This window comes from Vulpes vulpes, chromosome 1, assembly GCF_048418805.1.
Source record: "Vulpes vulpes isolate BD-2025 chromosome 1, VulVul3, whole genome shotgun sequence".
NCBI classification, from domain to species: Eukaryota; Metazoa; Chordata; class Mammalia; order Carnivora; family Canidae; genus Vulpes; species Vulpes vulpes.
The window spans coordinates 125,998,009-126,019,283 of NC_132780.1; the positions used below are offsets into that span (position 1 = coordinate 125,998,009).

General features: G+C 41.3%; 1 protein-coding gene across 1 annotated transcript in view; it reads right to left on the reverse strand.

The window, feature by feature from the left end:
- OSBPL11 (oxysterol binding protein like 11) overlaps positions 1–19,364 on the reverse strand; it is an 88,254-nt gene extending 68,890 nt beyond the window's left edge. The window contains exon 1 of the mRNA XM_025990221.2: positions 18,770–19,364. Coding sequence (XP_025846006.1) covers positions 18,770–18,948 — 179 coding nt within the window. The 5' untranslated portion in view covers positions 18,949–19,364. The remainder of the gene's footprint in view (positions 1–18,769) is intronic.
- Between the last annotated feature and the right edge of the window lie 1,911 nt (positions 19,365–21,275).

A 21,275-nucleotide genomic window follows, 5' to 3' on the forward strand; every position in this document is an offset into this window, starting at 1 on the left:
GGAGGAGAGACACACTGGGACTGTTTTTAGCTGTCATACAAATTGGAAAGTTATTTCATTAAAGACATAGAATTCACTAAACAAAGACACAGGAGTCAATAGTGACTGAGGCTGAAATGACCGGATTTGACTGACTAGATGTGAAGTGAGAAAGAAATGGAGAGTGAGAATAAGGGTAAGACAGAAGGGACAGAGCCAGCTGGAACAACTGTAGAAATACTAATACCTTCACTGGGAAGTTTTGGGTTTGTTCCAGTTTTACATGTTGAATTTCAGGGATCTGTGGGACATACATAGGTCAATATCCAATAAGGTAGCATGATTAGGGTGGGATGTATAGATTTGGTAGTAACCAGCATATAAGCATGTAACTGATTTTGAAGATTAGAGCAAATAAAATCACCCAAAAAGGATTATAAAATGACAAGAGATGGAACAGAGTCTAAGAAAGAATCCTAAGGAAAAGTTTTAAAGGCCAAGGGAGGGACACCTGGGTGGCTCAGCAGTTGAGGTCTGCCTTTGGCTTAGGACCTGATCCTGGGGTTCCAGGATTGAGTCCTGAATCCGGCTCCTGCATGGAGCCTGCTTCTACTTCCTCTGCCTATGTCTCTGCCTCTCTCTGTGTCTCTCATGAATAAATAAAAATCTTAAAAAAAAAAAAAAAAAGGCTAGAGGAGTGCAGAGAAGTGATAAGAAGTAGCTGAGTAGCAGGAAGAAACCCAGGATCAAACTTAAATAAGTTTGTGGTCAAGCATGTTCAAAGCTACCGAGGGGTGAAATAAGATGAAGACTGAGAAGTTTCTATTAAATTCAACAACCAAGAAACAACAGATCAATGGAATGATGAAGGCACAGCCAGCTGGCAATTAATTAAGAGAGACTGGGAGAAACATGACTGATTCAAAGGATGTGGGTAGTTCTAAGTTCCCAAAAAGAAGGAGACAGAAACACTTAAGACTCAGGAGAAAGAGGGAAATGGGAGAGAGGTGGCTTCCAGAGCCCAGGGAGAGAAATTAGTCTTGGACACCTTAACGCATTTCACTGCAGGCAGGAATTTATTCAAGCTGTAGTCAGTATAAAGCAGGTGCCTGTCAAGCCACAGATCAAAATTCCTACTTTCTGCTAAGCGAAAACTGTCCTCCAAAATTAGCTTAGTTGTGGTTCACCCCCTTGATAGCATAAATAGCATGATGAAGGGAGACAGCAGCCTGTTTAGCTAAAGAAAAAGTAACTGACAACAGATGGGAGCAACTGCAACGCATGTACCTCCTTCTGCTGTAAAGACATATTCTGCAGAGCAGTGACTGCTTCTTACTCATCCTCATATTCCTTGCAGCACCTAATGTATAGCCTGGGATATAACAAGTGTTCAAAAAATCTCTGTTTAATGATTTAGGCAATGAGAAGATAGAAGCGGAATATTTCTATAAAACCACAACACAATTCTGAATAGCTGGGGAAAAAAAATCAACTCACAGCCTGTATACTCAAATCAATCTCATATAAAACAAATTCTAAATCCAACTGTGTTTTAGTCTATACCTGAAAGTATAAAGTCAAGTTGAAAGGTACTCCCTTCCTGCTAAGAGCCTTAAAAACATTAATGCTCTTTGCACTGCGTAATGTAGAAAATTGCTGAATCACTATATGATACACCAAAACTCATAACACTTTATGTTAATTATACTGGAATTAAATTTTCTTAAAATGTCAACGTTCTTGGGCCCAGTATTTTACTTTCAGCCATCTAGTCTAAGAAAACGATTAGAAATGTAGACAAAGATAATATGCAACTGTGTCCACTGTAGCACTATTTACAATAATTAAAATAATAATAATAAAGACAGAAAAAAAGGAAATGGAGAGGAAAACAAGCTAAATGAATGACATTAGGAGAATGATTAAGTATCATAGATTACATGATATGTTAACTCACTGGAATTTAATACTCTAAAAAAACAAAAAGAAGTATCCTAGAAGAGTATTCAGCAAGTAAAATGTCTATGAGTTTCTAACAACATGGGAAAGTGCTTTAAGATCATTAAAACTACAGGCTACCAAATTTTATATAGCCTATAAAAAATCTGCACAGAATAAAACTATACAAAATAGAAACTATGGCAATTACTGGATGGGAAGAACCATAATTTTACTTTACTTGCTTTACGGTTTCATATTTTCCAATTTTGATATCTTGTTGTTTTTATAATAAAAATATTTTTAAATGTTCAATTCTCTTGAATAGGTGGCATAGTTCAGGCATAGAGCTATTTCCATCTATTATTAGATATAGACTACATTTTTTAAAACTTTCCACTATGACCATATGACCACTGCTCTTTTGGGATACAGAACTGTGTTTCCTATAAGTACTTACTTCCCAAATTAAGTTACACATACCCAAAACGGGGCTGGGTGCCTGGGAGAACAGGGTAAAACCAGACTACATTCTAGGGCAAATTTAGGGAACTATAAGAAGTTAAAGCATTTTTAAGAAAATTCTCATGTATGTTAAGAAAAATCTTGCTCCCTCCTGACATATTTTTATGTGGAGAACTTCTCCAGGGAGCTCCTGTCCTCCCCTCCCCATTCTTACCCTGACACCTTCCACAGCTTGGCATGAACAGCGCACTCTTTCTGAGCTCTTTCCTTGGATCTGCCTCCTACCCAAAAAAGACAAATTATCCTCTGCTCTGACAGAGGTAAGACCTGAGTATTCCAAACTGCCTGTGACAAGGTAAATAAATGTGCCCAACTCCAGCATGGAAATAGCACACGTACTTGACCACGTTAACTGCTGGGGTTTTCTTCAGTGAGCTTTTTCCAGTAATAAACTATTTCTTCACATCATAGGATGTCTATTATCAAAACCAAAAACAAACCAAAGACAGAGATAACAAGGGTTGGCAAGGAGGTGGAGAAATTGGAACCCTTCTGCATTGCTGGTGGGAATGTAAAATGGTACTGCTGCTGTGGAAAACACTAATGGTGGTTCCTCAAAAAATTAAATGTCAAATTACTATATGACCCAGCAATTCCACTTCTGAGTACATACACAATAGAATGAAAGCAGAGACTCAAACAGATATTTGTATACCAATGTTCACAGTAACATTACTCATGATAGCCAGAAAATGGAAACGCAAAAGTACATCAACAGACGAATGGATAAACAAAATGTGGCAAATACGTTATTTAGTCTTTAAAAGGGAGGAAATTGTGACACATGCTGCCACATGGATGAAACTTGAGGACATTATGCTAAGTGAATTAAGCCAAACACACAAAGTGACAAATATTGTATGATTTCACTTATATGAGGTACCTAGAGTAGTCAAAATCATAGAAACAGAAGATGGAATAGTGGTTGGCAGGAAGTAAGGGCTGGGGTGGGGGAACGGGGAGTTGTTAGTTAACGGATATGGAGTTTTAGTTTGGGATGATGAAAAATTCTAAAGTATAGTAGTGACTATGGCACAACAATGTGACTATACTAACTGTACACCTAAAAAACAGTTTAGATGGTAATTCTTACATCTATTACAATTTAAGAAAAAACCTGACAATTGTGTCCTGTCTGATTCTTGTGTCCTCTTTCTCAAGTGGTCCTGAACTTGGGATATTATTTACTGACCTCTTAAAGCAACATTATACAGAATATAAAATCGTCATGAATTCTGAATACAGAAAACTCTCATGAAAGTTATAACGGACAAGGACTGCTTTAAAACACATGCTAGATCCATGTAAGGTACCCACTATCTTCTATGGTTAAAGGAGAGTTCAGGACTAGAGGCAACTGGGTGGCTGAGTAGGTTAAGCATCTGACTTTAAAAAAAAAAAAAGATTTTATTCATTTATTCATGAGAGACACAGAGAGAGAAAGAGAGAGAGAGAGGCAGAGACACAGGCAGAGGGAGAAGCAGGCTCCATGCAGGGAGCCCGACGTGGGACTCAATCCCAGGTCTCCAGGATCAGGCCTTGGGCTGAAGGCAGTGCTAAATCGCTGAGCCACCTGGGCTACCCTGGCATCTGACTCTTGATTTCAACTCAGGTCATGATCTCAGGATCTCACAACCCTGAAATCATGACTTGAGTTGAAATCAAGGGTTTGGGCTCCATGCTCAATGGAGAAATCTGCTTGAAATTCTCTCCCTCTCCCCATCTCAACTCTCGCTTGTGCGTGCACCCACTCTCTCACCCGCCCCCAAAAAAAGATTACTCAGGAAGAAAGTTTGAGAAACACAGCTATAAAATATTTGCCTATATAGACCAAAAAAAAAAAAAATCCTATGCATAATTTGATTGCTATAGACAACTAAGAAATCCCTCATGCAGATAACAGGTCATTTGACAACAGAGCTTCAATGAAGATGGGACAGAAAAAATTTCTAAATGGAAAAGTAGAAAGTCCTCTAACACTTTGAGAAAGTTAGAAAGGTGTTTATTATAACAGAAGAAATATGGCTTAGCACCAAGCATTACAGGTATGAACTCCAATGTGACCTTAAACAGGTAAGACCTCTGGTCTTGAGTTTCCTCATCTGTAAATGGGGATAAGAACATCTATCTTGCAGATTTATAATGAGGAAAGAGATAATATATTTCAACTCCTTTATTACTGAAGTGTATTTCAATATGGTTAATGCTCAACAAATACTGGTTCTCTCCCACTGCTGAAGTCAATTCCTCCATAGGCAAATTCCTTTGATCTAGGCTCATTTTCTAGATTGGTTTTCTAGATCTGTCTTATCTTCTTAAACCTGACATTATCAACTCAGAATGACAGGATGTAAAAACAATTACTGTATTTTCCAGTACGTATCTTGTGAAGAATAATGAAGGGTCTGAGCTGTTACCCTACTTGCAAGCTACCAAGTTAGCCCAGTTTCATGGATGCAGGCAGAAGGTGTGAGACTCCTGAGTTAGAGACAAAAGACTTCAGTAGCCACAGCAATAGCCCCCATCACATAGGGCAACACAAAGAGGACCAGAGATGCCTGCACATGCAGGAGGTTGTGGAAGATGAGGAACCTCGTGTACAGGGAACCTAGATCTTCTATTGGACAGTAAGTCAGCCTGACCTCTGCAGGAGGGAGACCTTATCTTTATTATACTGGATGGTAAATAAATTTGACTTCTGTTTACGAGGGAGATACTCTAGCTTCCAAGGCTGTTCGCTATATAAATTGGGGGGGGGGGGGGGGGGAGTAAGGAACAAAGGGAGAATTGTCTCCCAACAAGTATTACTGTGTATTACATTATCCAACACTGTCTCCCAACCACCAGTTCCCCTCCTCAGAGATAAGGACTTCTCTCAATTTCTTGTGTACTTCTTCGGAGATATTCTATGCACCTGTAAGTGCGCACAGACACACACACACACACACACACACACATTTTATTTTTTAAACAAATGGCTGCAATTATACACAGAGTTCTGAACCTTACTTTTCTCAGTTTTCTTAGAGATGGTTTCATACTGACACCTATGGCTCTAACTCCTTCCCAGCATCTGCATGGTAATCCATTTTATGGCATATCATAGAGTTAACCAGTCCCCCTACTCACATAGTTTTCTTTCAAGGCTTTTATTATTACCAATAATGCTGCAACACAGTTGTACATATCTCTATATACATTTGCTAAAAGTGAAATTGCTAAGTTTATTTGTTTTTAGTAGGGTTTTTTGGGGGGTGGGGGTGGTTAGAGAGGCAGGAGGAGCAGAGGGAGAGAAAAGAATCTTAAGCAGGCTCCAGTGCAGAGCCTGACACAGGGCTTGATCTCACAAACCGGAGATGATGACCTGAGCTGAAATCAAGAGTCAGACACTTAACTGGCTGAGCCACCCAGGAGCCCCTGTTTTTAGTTTTTATAGATATCACCAACTTGCTCTCCAAAGGGGCTACAACCAATTGAACTACCATCTTTCAATGGAGAAAGAGGACCTATTTGCTCACCCCAGCTGAAGGCAAGAATTGCTTGCCAACAAAAATAAGGTGTAGCTTTAACTACAACAGGACTTTCAGACATTACTGGTAGGTTTTTCAGTACCCCTTAATGTTCAAAATTAAGTTTCTAAAACGTATTTCAAAAGTTAGTTTTGCAAGATCCCTGGGTGGCTCAGTGGTTGAGCGTCTGTCTGCCTTCTGTCTGCCTTCGGCCCAGGGTGTGACCCCGGAGTCCCAGGATTGAGTCCCATGTCCAGCTCCCTGCGGGGAGCCTGCTTCTCCCTCTGCCTGTGTCTCTGCCTCTCTCTCTCTGTGTCTCTCATGAATAAATAAATAAAATCTTAAAAAAAAAAAGTTTGCAAATAAAGGCCACATTATATTTATCATTAAAAACTTTTTAAATAGAAAGCTTTTCTGAAATAAAAAAAAAAGAAAGAAAGAAAGAAAGAAAGAAAGAAAGAAAGAAAGAAAGAAAGAAAGAAAGAAAGAAAGAAAAGAAAGCTTTTCTGGGGCAGCCCCGGTGGCGCAGTTTAGCGCCGCTTGCAGCCCGGAGTGTGATCCTGGAGACCTAGGATCCAGTCCCACGTCAGGCTCCCTGCATGGAGCCTGCTTCTCCCTCTGCCTGTGTCTCTGCCTCTCTCTCTCTCTGTGTCTCATGAGTAAATAAATAAAATCCTTAAAAAAAAAAAAAGGGGGGGGGGGGGACCCCTGAGTGGCTCAGCGGTTTTAGCATCTGCCTTCGGTCCAGGGCATGACCCCGGGGTCCTGGGATCGAGTCCCACGTCGGGCTCCCTGCATGGAGCCTGCTTTTCCTTCTGCCTGTGACTCTGCCTCTCTCTCTCTCTCTGAATGAATAAAAAATAAAATCTTAAAAAAAAAAAAGCGCTTTTCTGGTACAGTATTTCATTTACATAGTAGTGTTTCCTTATCCCTCAGATACCTTCAAAAGATCTTCACAGCAGCCATTTCAATAAGACCAAGTCACCAGAGACCAAGAGGACGTAGAAGCCTCACTGCCCTCCTCCCTATTTACATCTACTCTCTCCTTCTATTTTCCCATGTCTCTCTCTCTGGCTTTTCCCAAATACACTTAGAATAACATTTAATTTTTGTCTACAACTGCATAATCCAAGAAATGAATATAAAGAAATGTTTTTCTTCCTTCAGACCAATTCTTTCTAAATTGAAAGTAAAGGGATCCCTGGGTGGCGCAGCGGTTTGGCGCCTGCCTTTGGCCCAGGGTGCGATCCTGGAGACCCGGGATCGAATCCCACATCGGGCTCCCGGTGCATGGAGCCTGCTTCTCCCTCTGCCTGTGTCTCTGCCTCTCTCTCTCTCTCTCTGTGACTATCAATCAATCAATCAATAAATAAATAAATAGAAAGTAGAAAGAAAAAGCAGAAAAGGACTTTTCTTCCTTCATATTTGAACAAACAAGAAAAAAAAAGGTGACAACCACACAAGACACAACAAGCAATGTTTGCTTTCATACATTTATTACCAGACTAAAAGTTCATTCTTCTTTGAAAATTTCAAATTTATGATCCAAGTAACAGCAAATTCAAATACTCAAGTATTTTTCCCCTCACAGTACCTATAAATATCAATTATTTTTTAAAAATACAGAAAATAAGCTTTTATTTCAGTAAAAGAAAAATCTCTTGATTTTTTAAAATAAGTTTTAATTTTTCGTAGCAATACATACACACACAGACTTTCAAACTCCCCATTACCAGGAAGTAGATCCCCTCCTAGTTATAAATATCTATATAATCAAATGATTCCATAATTTGTATATCTATAAAATTATATAAAATTTTTTAAATATTACCTTAAAATACACATTGTACACTCTAAGATGAAAGCATATCCCTGAATTACCAAGAATCTAACAATAACCAAAAAGTTCAAGACAACTGCTTATTTTTAAACCTGATTCACTATTTACCATAATGGCAAAACAGGATAAAATCCCATTCAAGGAGCGCCCAGGGGCTCCGTGGTTGAGCGTCTGCCTTTGGCTCAGGGCATGATCCCAGGGTCCTGCGATCCAGTCCCGCATCAGGCTCAGTGGGGAGCCTGTGTCTCCCTCTGCCTGTGTGTCTCTGTCTCTCTCTGTCTCTTATGAATAAATAAATAAAATCTTAAAAAAAAAAAATCCCACTCAAAATTTTATGCTAAAACCTCACTCATAATAAGACAGAAGCAAATTAAAACTACACTTGAAACACCGTTTTTCAACCTAACAAACTTTTACATTTTCTCCAATCTAATTAACCCATTACACCGGTAAGGCTGATAAAAAGTAAACACTCAGACACTGGCACTGTACACCCCAATAAGGAGAAATCTGACAATAACTATCTGAATCACAAACTAACTCAGTAATAACCACCACTGGGTATTTTCCTCACAGATACATTTATATGCTTGCAATATGACCTTACATATAAGCCCGGGGCCCTTTATGAGGGGATTAGTGCCCCTTTCTCTCATTTCCTTCCTCCCTCCCCTCCACGTGAGGACAGAACAAGGAGGAGGCCATATGCCAGGCCTGGAAGACAGACCTCACCAGAACCCAACAGCGCTGGCAGCTCCCTGATCTCAGGCTTCAGCCTTTAGAAAAGGTAACAGAAACAGCCAGTGCACAGTATTTTGTTAGAGCAGCCTGAACTAACACATATTAAGATACCTTCTATGGTAAAACTAAAAGTGCGGCAAAACATATATTTTATTTGCTTAATTCTTTAAAAAAAAAAAATCTCTGGAGGGGCACCCAGGTGGTGCAGTCAATTAAAAGTTTGATTCTTTGTTTCAGCTCAAGTTGTGATCCCAGGGTCATGAGATGGAGCCCAGGGTGGAGTCTGTTTAAGACTCTCTCCCTGGGGTACCTACCTAGGTGGCTCAGTGATTGAGTGTCTGCCTTCCACTCAGGTCGTGATCCTGGGGTTCTGGGATCGAGTCCCACATTGGGTTCCTGGAGGTAGCCTGCTGTGTCCCTTCCTCTATCTGTATCTCTCATGAATAAATACATAAAATCTTTTCTTTAAGATTTTTATTTATTTATTCATGAGAGAAACAGAGAGAGAGAGAGAGAGAGGCAGAGACACAGGCAGAGGGAGAAGCAGGCTCCATGTAGGGACTCAATCCCGGGTCTCCAGGATCACACTCTAGGCTGAAGGCGGCGCTAAACTGCTGAGCCACCTGGGCTGCCCAAAATCTTTTTTTTTTTAAAGATTATATTATTTATTTATGAGAGACACAGAGACAGAGAGGCAGAGACACAGCAGAGGGAGAAGCAGGCTCCATGCAGGGAGCTTGATGCAGGACTCGATCCCAGGACCCCAGGATCATACCCTGGGCTGACGGCAGGTGCTAAACCGCTGAACCACCCAGGGATCCCAAATAAAATCTTTATATATAAAAAACTCTCTCTCCCCCTGCCCCTACCCCACCCTTTCTCCCTCAAATAAATAAATAAATCATAAAAAAAAAAAAAATCCCTGGAAGCACACACAAGAAGCCATTTTTAGGTAGGAGGAGCCTTTTTTTTTAAAATAATTTTCTTTGTTTTAATTTTTATTTATTATTTATGATAGTCACAGAGAGAGAGAGAGAGAGAGAGAGAGAGGCAGAGACACAGGCAGAGGGAGAAGCAGGCTCCATGCACCGGAAGCCCGACGTGGGATTCGATCCTGGGTCTCCAGGATCGCGCCCTGGGCCTCCAGGATCGCGCCCTGGGCCAAAGGCAGGCGCCAAACCGCTGCGCCACCCAGGGATCCCTAGGAGGAGCCTTGAACCCGTAGAGGATGGGAAGAGATTTTTCATTGGACACCTTCTAATTATTTTTTTTTTATAAAGTGAACATATTACCTATTCCAAAAAATTACATTTAAAAATATGCTTTTCATTTATGTTAAAAATGTGAAACATCTGCAAAACTGATAATAAAGTTTTCTTTGTAGCATTGAGGGTTTACAAGCTCAGGCAGCACTTTAAAAAGGCCTTTATCGGGACATCTGGGTGGCTCAGCGGTTGAGCATCTGCCTTTGGCTCAGGACATGATCCGTGGTCCAGGATCGAGTCCCACATCAGGCTCCCTGCAGGGAGCCTGCTTCTCCCTCTGCCTGTGTCTCTACCTCTCTCTCTGTGTGTCTTATGAATAAATAAATAAAACATTTTAAAAAATAAAAAATAAAAATAAAAAAATAAAAAAAAATAAAAAGGCCTTTATCAAGGTTAAGAAAGCTGTTGCAGAAGCAACTACAGGGGGCATTTCATCTCACTACTTACACCATTGTCATTCCCTCCCTCTCTCCTTTTCTTTCTCTCCCTGTTTCTATCTCTTTGCTCTGTCCTTTTTTCTTTCCCTATTTTCCCTCTTGCTTTTCTTTTTCTCTCCCTTCCTTTTGACTAGAGCTTCCAGATGCATCCAGACTTCAGTTTCTCCCCTCCAGAGCCCTTCCGACCAATCTCAAGATCAGCAATGGAGGGCGCCTGGGTGGCTCAGTCACTTAAGCATCTGCCTTTGGCTCAGACCATGATTCCAGGGTCCTGGGATCAAGTTCCGCATCAGGCTCCCCACTCAGCAAGAAGTCTGCCTCTCCCTCTGCAACCCCCCTCCACTCGTGCTTTCTCTGTCTCTCTCTCTCAAATAAATATATAAAATCTTAGAAGAAGAAAAAGAGCAATGGAGGTAAATGGCAAAGGCAGCCAGAACTCAAGTACAGGGACATACTGAGTGGGAAATCATGCTTTGTTAAAATATCTAGTAAACCCAAAAGAAAATTCTTTCACCACCAAACTAAGTTGTTTTAAAACTCAAATGGTAATGCCAAAACAGTAATGTAACTATTTAATCATGTCATTTAGTTTTAACTTTAACCTGAATAATTCTGAACACAAATCATTTTATTAAACAAAATCAATCAATACAAGGGAAGATTCTCAGCTAGGGAAGATGTTCCCTCAAACAAGGGAACCAAAAATGTTCCCTCTGCAAAGCAGTACAATTACATCAAGAATACTCCCCACTATTTTCAAAAACAAGAGTCTAAAAAGACATAATTTCCACAAATCTATTTGCCAAGCAATTTCTTCTGGAACCTACACTATGGAATTTATTCAAAAAGAACTAAAAATACTAATTTGCATGTTCTAACATTAATCTGTTTGTATAGTTTTGATACAGTATAACTTCTATGTAAAATATGAACTCAAGGGACTCCTGGGTGGCTCAGCAGTTGAGCATCTGCCTTAAGCATCTGCCTTCCGCTCAGGGTGTGATCCTGGAGTTCCGGGATCCAGTCCTGCATCAGGCTCCCTGCATCTGCATGGAGCTTGCTTCTTCCTCTCCCTAGGTCTCTGCCTCTCTCTGTGTCTCTCATGAATAAATAAATAAAATCTTAAAAAATAATAAAATAAAAAATAAAATATGAACTCAAATGCACTGTATATTTAGACCTATAAAGCTAAATATAAAACACTAAGAAATCAGAGCATACCATAACAAACCAAACCTTTTTCCTCAAGATTTGGTATAGCTCTCACTAGATTTTTGGAACAATATTTTATGGTTTTTAGTTACATGCCTCTAAGCAGCCTTTCTCTTATTTTTACTAGCACTGACAGCAAATTTCAGATGAGGAAAACAAAAACTAGGATACAGATATATTCAACTTTTAACCCCAACAGAGAAAAAAATCAAACACTCATGATTTCTTGAAATCAAACTCCAAAGAAGTGGTCACACCCTGAAGACAGTAAATGTTAGGTTATATGTAGGCAGATCTTTCTCCATTTGCAAATAAGTACTTTTCCTTGTAACAAGAGTATTCACAGCAGTAAACACCAGGTCTGATCATAAAAATTGTATTACACATTTGTAGACTTCTATCCATTTAATGAAACCCATAACTATTTGCTAACAAGGAAGAGACCTGCCTGTTAGTAGCTTCAAATCTAGATGACTGATGTCAATTTTTACTTCCTTCCCTCACTACAACTCTCTATCCAATCAATCACCAAGTTCTGTCAATCTTCCTCTAACAGTTTCCTTCTTTTCCAGCCTACTGCCCGTTCCCTGTATTATCTCATGTCTAGATCATTGCAACTGAACTTCTAATAGCTCCTCTTACTCCCTGACAGATTCAGTCCCAAACTCTCAGCTTTAACAACAAATTTCCAATTGCCTACTTGTCAAATCTATCCCAACAGAAGATGACAATCTTTTTTTTTTTTTTTTTTTTTTTTTTTAGAAGATGACAATCTTGAGTCTATTTATACTAACTCTGTAATAGACACCTTCTTGCATGGCTCCCAGTGATCCCCAGCTGCTGGTTTTCACACCTTGTTGGGCTGACCCTCCTCACTTACTTCTAATGAATACTAAAAAGTGCCGGGATTTCTCTTCCATGTTTAAGTTACAAAGGACTGTGACTTCCATCCTGATAGCATTCTCTTGCTTTCTCACTTCCCCACTCTGCTGAAACAAGCTGCCAAGTAGTAAGATGCTCTGTGGAGAGGCCCATGCAGCCAGGAACCAAAAGAAGCCACCAGCCGTCACTTTATAAAAAACTGAGGTCTTTGTCCAACAGGCAAAGAACTGCACTCTAGGGACACCTGGGGGGCTCAGCGGTTGAGCTCCGCTTTTGGCTCAGGGCATGATCCTGGGGTCCTGGGATCAAGTCCCATGTCGGGTTCCCTGCAAAGAGCTTGCTTCTCCTTCTGCCTATGTCTCTGCCTCTCTCTGTCTCTCTCATGAATAAATAAATAAAATCTTTAAAAATAAACATCTTTCTATAATCCAAAGTGAAAGTTAAAAATACGTGTAAGAGTTCTGACTTATAAAAGTTTTTTATATGCCTGAAAACATGTAATAAATTAAAACACAGCCAGGAAAATCTTTGTACCAAGTTTAACAAATAGTTTAACTACATAAATTTAAAATATGTTATATGTATGTGCATATTTATTACATAAAGAACTAATCTAAATTTCTCTGGAAGTACAGTGAAAAAAATCAGTAATACATAGTGACTCCAGGAAGGGAAACTGGGTGGGTGGGACAAGTATGTAAAGTAAGCACTTCACTGTATATATTTCTTTTACCTGCTCAAAAAAAAAAAAAAAAAAAAAAAAAAAAGCAACAAAATATCTTTAAAGTAATATTGATAGTAAAAACTAAAAATATTCATTGATATGTAATATTCAATATACTTCAAGTATATATTAAGAAAAATACTGAGAAAAAAACTAATAGAAAAATGAATAAAACACATAAGCAGATAATTCACAAAAGGATATAACTGATCATTTAAAAAAACCTCAAAATGGATCAGAGCCCTAAATATAAGTGCTAGGATATAAACTCTTTGACAAAATCATCTGCATAAATCTTTGCAATCCTGGACTTGGCACCGGTTTCTTAGATGTGACACCAAGCATAAGCAAAAAACTAAAAAATTGATGGGGTTCATGAAAATTAAGCTTTTGTGCTGTAAACAATATTAAGAAAGTGAAAAGATACTCCACAGGAGAAAATATTTGCTAATTATGTATCTGATAAGGGAAATGTATCCAAAATACATTAAAAAAAGCTCTTACAACTCAATAATAAAAGGACAAAGAATCCAACTTAAAAATGGACAAAGGATCTGAATAGACATTTCTCCAAATAAGATATACAAATGGCCAATAAGTACATAAAGAGATACTCAATGTTATGAGACATCAAGAAAATGCAATTCAAAGCCACAATGAGGGATCCCTGGGTGGCGCAGCGGTTTGGCGCCTGCCTTTGGCCCAGGGCGCGATCCTGGGGACCCGGGATCGAATCCCACATCAGGCTCCCGGTGCATGGAGCCTGCTTCTCCCTCCGCCTGTGTCTCTGCCTCTCTCTCTCTCTCTCTCTGTGACTATCATAAATAAATAAAAAATTTAAAAAAAAAAAATTCAAAGCCACAATGAGATACCATTTCTCAACCACTAGGACAGTCAAAATAAAAAAGACAGACAACAAGTGCTGATAAAGATATGAAGAAATTAAAACCCTAATAGGCTGCTGGCAAGAATGTAAAATGGTGCAGGTGCTTTAGACAAGTCTAGCAGTTCCTCAAGAAATTAAACATAAAGTTACCATAGCAGCAATTCCATCCTAGATATATACCAAGAGACTTAATAAACATATCCACAAAAAAAAAAAAAAAAACATATCCACACATAGCCTGAACACAAATGTTCAAAGCCACAAAACAGAAACAACCCAAATGTCCATCAACTGATGAATGGATAAGCAAAATGTGGTATATTCATAACAGAATATTATTCAGCTATAAAAAAATGAAGTAATGATACATGTTACAGAATTTATAAACCTTGAAAACATTATGCTAATTAATCTTCTAAGTTTGCAAAGCCAAAGCCCAGGATCTGAATCATAAGGTCTTTACTTTCAACTACTCCATAAGTCATGATGAAAAATCTCTATTTTAAAAAATAGGATAGGGATCCCTGGGTGGCGCAGCAGTTTGGCACCTGCCTTTGGCCCAGGGCGCGATCCTGGAGACCCAGGATCGAATCCCACATCGGGCTCCCGGTACATGGAGCCTGCTTCTCCCTCTGCCTAGGTCTCTGCCTCTCTCTCTTTCTCTCTCTGTGACTATCATTCATTCATTCATTAATAAATAAATAAATAAATAAATGAATAAATAAATAAATAAAATAAAATAAAATAAATAAAAAATAGGATAGTAGCAAACTATAGGTAGAGAGGTAGATGTATTGACTCCCAAATTCCAGAAATAGCTGAGGCTATGGAAGAGAATGAGATACGGACAGAAAACATGCATCTTAAGGAAAGATGATGGAATATCACACCAGGTTTTCAGGGAAAGGAGCCAACCAAAGATACTGAGAAAGGTACAGAGGGATTAAGGAGAAACCAAGAGAGAATAACAAAGTCAAGAAAAGAGGGACGGCTGGCTGGCTCAGTCAGTGGAGCATGTAACTCTTGATCTCCAGGTTTTGAGTTCTAGCCCAACATTGAGTGTAGAGATTGCTTAAAAATAAAAATCTTTTAAAAAAATTTCAAGAAAAGAGTCAGAACAAATACACTTACAGAGAAATAAATGGGAATAAATATCTTTAAAAATTCATCATTTTTCACTCATATCCCTGGTGAGGACAGAGCCAACTGTCTTGAGTTGAGCAATAAATGAGGAAAAGGAGGCAGTTGAGTGTAAATGTCCTTCAGGAGAAAAGGATTAGGCTAGGTTTTATTACTGTTGTTGTATTTAAAGTCTAGAGACTGAGTCTCAGGGGAAGAAGCCAGGAAAGAGAGAGCAACACAAGACAATGGAGAAAACGGCTTGATCAATGTACTAAAGGACAAAGGGACAAATGAGACTGAGAGCTAGGTTGAAGGATTAGCCTTGGACAAGCCTCATTAAAATAAAAATATGTATGTAAATGTGGTAATGCATTACATATCTGCCCCCATGGGGAAGAGCTTCATATAACTGCATTTTCCAGATATTTAAGCATCTTTTCTTTCAGCTATTTCCTTTGAAATTGTTCACTACTGTATCATACAGTTCTCTGCCTTCTTAAACACACGTGCTCTCCTGAATGACTTAGGTCATTGTGACTGATTACTGCACTAGGAAGTACTATCGCTGACTCTGCATGTTAATTTTTCAAATCTTCTTGGACTGTCCTACAATGCCAGTTGCCATTTTCATTGGTACACTTCCTGAGATAACCTTGTGCTTACAACAGATTCTAGTTTCAAAATTACATAACCATTAAATAATACCCTAAGTAAGGGATGATATGTTCTGAATCAAAGTACAGGAGTAAAGTACGCCTTTGTACAACTCTCTCCAGGACTAAGAGACCTGTTTCACTTTTCAATTCAATTGAGACTAGGTTTCAAAGAGTTGAGGATTTCAGAAGACTTGACTTGGAATATTACTTTATTGTGCTTCCTAAAGTCATATCAAAATATCCCTACCAAGTAATTGATAATTTTGTATGATTAGTCTTAAGCCATCAAAAAAAGAGAAGATCAGGCTGATTCCCAAAGTGAGCCTCAACATCTCACAGTAACTAAACATACTCTCTTGCCCTATAATTACCACAAAAAGTTATAATTTTCTACGCTTCATTGCTGTATGCTAATATAGGCATGTATATTTCACATATATGGATATGATTCATGATAAATGTGTATCCTTCACAAAATCTTGGCTTTAATCCCAAATTTCACGCAAATTTCACAACTACAAACAGCACAGGCCTGAAAAGGACCAGAATTAGGTACACAGTTAACCAAAATTTAAGAATTCATTCCTTTGGTTCAACCATGAAACAGACTGATTTCATTCATTCTTAAGATTCTGTGATCTAGCAACTCTATTTCTAGGAATTTATCTGGTAAAAAATCAAAAACAAAACAAAACAAAAACATTAACTTGAAAAGATTATCTGCACCCCCATGTTCAGTGCAGCATTATTTATGACAGCTAAGACACAGAAGTAACCTAAGTGTCCATTAAGGGACAGACGAATAAAGAAAATGTGGTATATAAAATGGAATATTACTCAGCCACAAAAAAGGAAATCTTGCCGTTTACAACAGCATGGATGGACCTTGAGGGCATTATGCTAAATGAAGTTAGACAAAGGCATGCAAATACTGTGTGGTCTCACTTATTTGTGGAATCTAAGAAAACAAAAAAATAAATAAAATGAACCCACAGATAGACAGATTGGTAGTTGCCAGAGGGGGTGGAGGGGTGAAGGGTGAACTAGGTGATGGTGATCAAAAGGTACATGCTTCCAGTTACAAAGTAAGTTCCGAGGATATAATGTACAGCATAATGACTGTAATTAATGATACTATATTGCATATTTAAAAGTTTCTTAGAGAGAAACCTTGGAAGTTCTCATCACATTAAAAAAAATATTGTGACTATCGGCGTGCCTGGGTGGCTCACTTGATTAGGTTACCGACTCTTGATTTCAGCTCTGGTCCTGATCTCAGGGTGGTGAGACTGAGCCTCGTGATGGGCTCCAAGGACTCCAAGCTCAGCGGAGAAGTCTATCTGAGATTTTTCTCCCTCTCCCTCCTGCTCTCCCTCCTGCTGTCCCTCTGCTCACCGGTGCTCGTGCACTTACACGTGCATATGTGTGTGAGTGTGTGTGCGCTCACTCTCTCTAAAATAAAGAAATAAATCCTTTAAAAATACACTGTTATGGGATCCCTGGGTGGCGCAGTGGTTTGGCGCTTGCATTTGGCCCAGGGCACGATCCTGGAGACCCGGGATCGAATCCCACATCAGGCTCCCGGTGCATGGAGCCTGCTTCTCCCTCTGCCTATGTCTCTGCCTCTCTCTCTCTCTCTCTGTGACTATCATAAATAAATTTAAAAAAAAAAATGTTGAAGGAACTCAACATTTTATAAAAAAAAAAAAAAATACATTGTTATGATACATGCCAGATGGATGCTCACTAGACTTACTGTGATCTTTCCAAAAACACATACAAATAGGCAATCATTATTTGTATGCCTGGATCTATTAAGTCACGTGTCAAACAGATCTCAAAAAGATTCCGGATGGCTACATCCCCCTATACTTTAGGCATCAAAAACAAAAATAAAACCACCTTTATTTCTCCACACTCTCTTGCCTATTCCTTCCAACACTTCTCTTTCATGTTAACAACAACAACAAATCAACAAATGTATAATTTCTCAAGACACAGTTTGCAAATGGCCTGACCAACTCAAACTGAAACATCTCCAGGCTGGGTTAGAGTATGCTATTATGGGGGATCGCTGGGTTAGAGCATGGTATTATGGGGGACCCCTGGGTGGCTCAGCGGTTTAGCGCCGCCTGCAGCCCAGGGCGCGATCCTGGGGTCTCCGGATGGAGTCCCGCGTCGGGCTCCTTGCGTGGAGCCTGCTTCTCCCTCTGCCTGTGTCTCTGCCCCCCCATCATGAATAAATAAATAAATAAATCTTTAAAAAAAAAAGAGTATGGTATTATTAGGGCATTGGCATCTGTACCTTTGCCCTGTACTCAAATTATTTATGTCTGGTCTCCCCTTCTAAGTCAGAAACTGAGGGCAAGAATCTCTTCTTATTCAAGAAGGACTCCGTTCAATCGCTGGACAAAGAACGCTGGGCGCACCTAGCACTTGCTAGCCTCGGGGGAGAGCCGAGTTAAGCAGCTCCCGCCCTTCACGGTCAAGCAGGAGGAGGCAGGCAGGCAGGCCTGGGGACAAATTACAACAGAGGCAAAAAAACCAAACAAAACAAACAAACAAACAAACAAAAAACAGAAGTGAGAACGGAGAAATTAAATCGGAGGGGGGGGGGGGATCCCTGGGTGGCTCAGTGGGTTGGTGCCCGCCTTCAGCCCAGGGCGTGATCCTCGAGTCCCAGGATCGAATCCCATGTCCGGCTCCTTGCACGGAGCCTGCTTCTCCCTCTTGCTTCTTTCTCTCCCTGTGTCCCTCGTGAATAAATAAATAAAATCTTAATCGGAGGAGGGACTGACTGTAGGGATGCAGAGGAAGGAAGTTCAAGGATCCGCTCGTGTGTTGTCCAAAAGGCCCTTCAACGAAATACCTGTTGAATGGGCGCAGGAGTGAATGAGCTAAAGCCTGGCTAAGGAGAGAGGAGAGATCCCGGGCCCCAGGGAGGTGCAGACGCGGAGCTCCTGGAAGTCGGCGGCGGCTTCCCCGGCCGGTACCTGCAGGCCTGCACCCTCCCGGGGTGCGGGGGGAGCATCACCCTGCAGAAGGTGCCGTACCTGTACTGCCAGCCTTTGGCACTGCCGCCGCGGCTGCTGCTGCTGCTGCTGCCGCCCGCCCCGCAGCTGCTGTTGCTGCTGTTCTTGTTGGGGGTTCCCGCCGCGGCCGCCGCCAGGCCCTCCAGCTTCCCCTCGCTCTCCGAGACTTTGAGCGCCGACACGGGCTCGCCGCCCTGCATCTTCGCTCCCGGGGCCGACCCCGCCGAGCGGCGTCCGGACGCGGGCGGGTTTAGGGTCTGCGCGCCGGGGGGAGGGGTCCAGGGGCTGAGTTAGCGGAGGGGCCCGGCAGCAGCAGGGGGAGCAAGGGACAGGGGGGAGGCGGCGGGGGCAGCCGGGAGGCCCGGGCGGAGGGCGCGGCCTCACCTCTTCCCCCGCGGGGCCGTCCCGCCGGCTCCACGGTTCCCGGAGCGGCGGCCGCGGGGCAGGGCCCGGGAAGGAGGCCGCCGGGGGCGGGACGCCGGCTCCCAGGGCCGCTCTGCCCCGGCCCGCGGCGCGCCTCTCGGGCCCACGTGCTCCGACGCCCCCGGCCCCGGCACCTCGACCCGGGCTCCCAGGAGCCGGCGAGTCCGTTACCCTCTCTCCGGCCCCGAGCGTGGGCGCCACAGCCGCGGCCGCCGCCCCACCCACGGCCCCGCGGCGGGTCACCAGCCCGCCCGCCTGCCTTCCCTTCCGGAGCAGTGTGAGCTCACTTCCGCCCGGAGCAGAAGCGCCGCGCGCCATCTTGGCACAGGGCACGCGGCCCTGAAGGGGGCGGAGCCTCGGGGCGGCGGTGCCGGCCCGGTTGCCCCGGAAGAAGGGAAAGGGCAGAGAGGGCAAGGCGGTGGGACACTTCCGGCCTTCCTGGCTGGGCCCTGTCTGGGCGTTTGAGGGCCCCTTCCAGGCATTTTAGAAAGCAGGCTTAGAAAAATAGTGTCATAAATAAATAAAATAATAAATAAATAGGGATCCCTGGGTGGCGCAGCGGTTTGGTGCCTGCCTTTGGCCCAGGGCGCGATCCTGGAGACCCGGGATCGAATCCCACGTCGGGCTCCCGGTGCATGGAGCCTGCTTCTCCCTCTGCCTGTGTCTCTGCCTCTCTCTCTCTCTCTCTCTGTGACTATCATAAATAAAAATTTAAAAAATAATAATAATAAATAAATAAATAAATAAATAAATAAATAAAAATTATATAATAAATTACAGCCCCCCCAAAAAAAAAATTTGAGGGCCCCTTCCAGGCACTTTAGAATGCAGGCTTAGAAAAACAATGTCTAAATTAAATAAATAAATGAATAAATAAATAAATAAAAATAAATTTCTATAAGAAATTACAGACCCCCCAAAAAAACCATTTGAGGGCTGCTTCCAGGCACTTTAGAAAGCAGGCTTAGAAAAACAATGTCTAAATTAAATAAATAAATGAATAAATAAATAAAAATAAATTTCTATAAGAAATTACAACCCCCCAAAAAAAACCATTTGAGGGCCCCTCCAGGCATTTTAGAAAGCAGCCTTAGAAAAACAATGTCATAAATAAATAAATAAATAAATTTCTATAAGAAATTACAGCCCCCCCCCCCCCCAAAGGAAATTACCCAAAAACTCCTCTTCATTGTAGTAATTCTGCAAAACACATGACATTGGAATGGGGCAAATCAGTATGGAAATCAGAACTCTCAAAAATCAAAGCTGGGTACTCTTTCTGACCCCAGACAACTTTTGTTTTTAATTTTTATTTATTTATGATAGTCACAGAGAGAGGGGGGCGCAGAGACACAGGCAGAGGGAGAAGCAGGCTCCATGTACCGGGAGCCTGACGTGGGATTCGATCCCGGGTCTCCAGGATCGCGCCCTGGGCCAAAGGCAGGCGCCAAACCGCTGCGCCACCCAGGGATCCCAATTTAAAAATTTTTTAAAAGAAAAACAGAGGAGGAAATCTCCATGACCTAGAGTTAAGCAAAGTCTCTTAGATATGACATCAAACCATAAGAAACAAAAGAAAAAAGTAGCTAGATTAGGGTTCATAAAAGTTACAGCTTTTGGTGCTGCAAACAATACCACTAAAAAAGTGAGAAAAAAGAAACAACTCAAAAAATAGGAAAAGAATATTTGTAAACCATATATCTGATAAGGAACTTATATTTACAATATGTAAAGCATTCTTAACACCTCATTAATAAGAAGATAAATAATCCTATTTAAAAATGGGCATTGGAGGGATCCCTGGGTGGCGCAGCGGTTTGGCGCCTGCCTTTGGCCCAGGGCGCGATCCTGGAGACCCGGGATCGAATCCCACATCAGGCTCCCGGTGCATGGAGCCTGCTTCTCCCTCCGCCTGTGTCTCTGCCTCTCTCTCTCTCTCTGTGACTATCATAAATAAATAAAAAATTTAAAAAAAATTTAAAAAAAAATGGGCAATGGAGCTGAATAGACCTTTCTTCAAAGATGATATACCAAAACTCAGTAAGTCTATTGAGAGAGTCTCAACATCATTATTCATCAAGAAAACACAGGTCAAAACCACAAT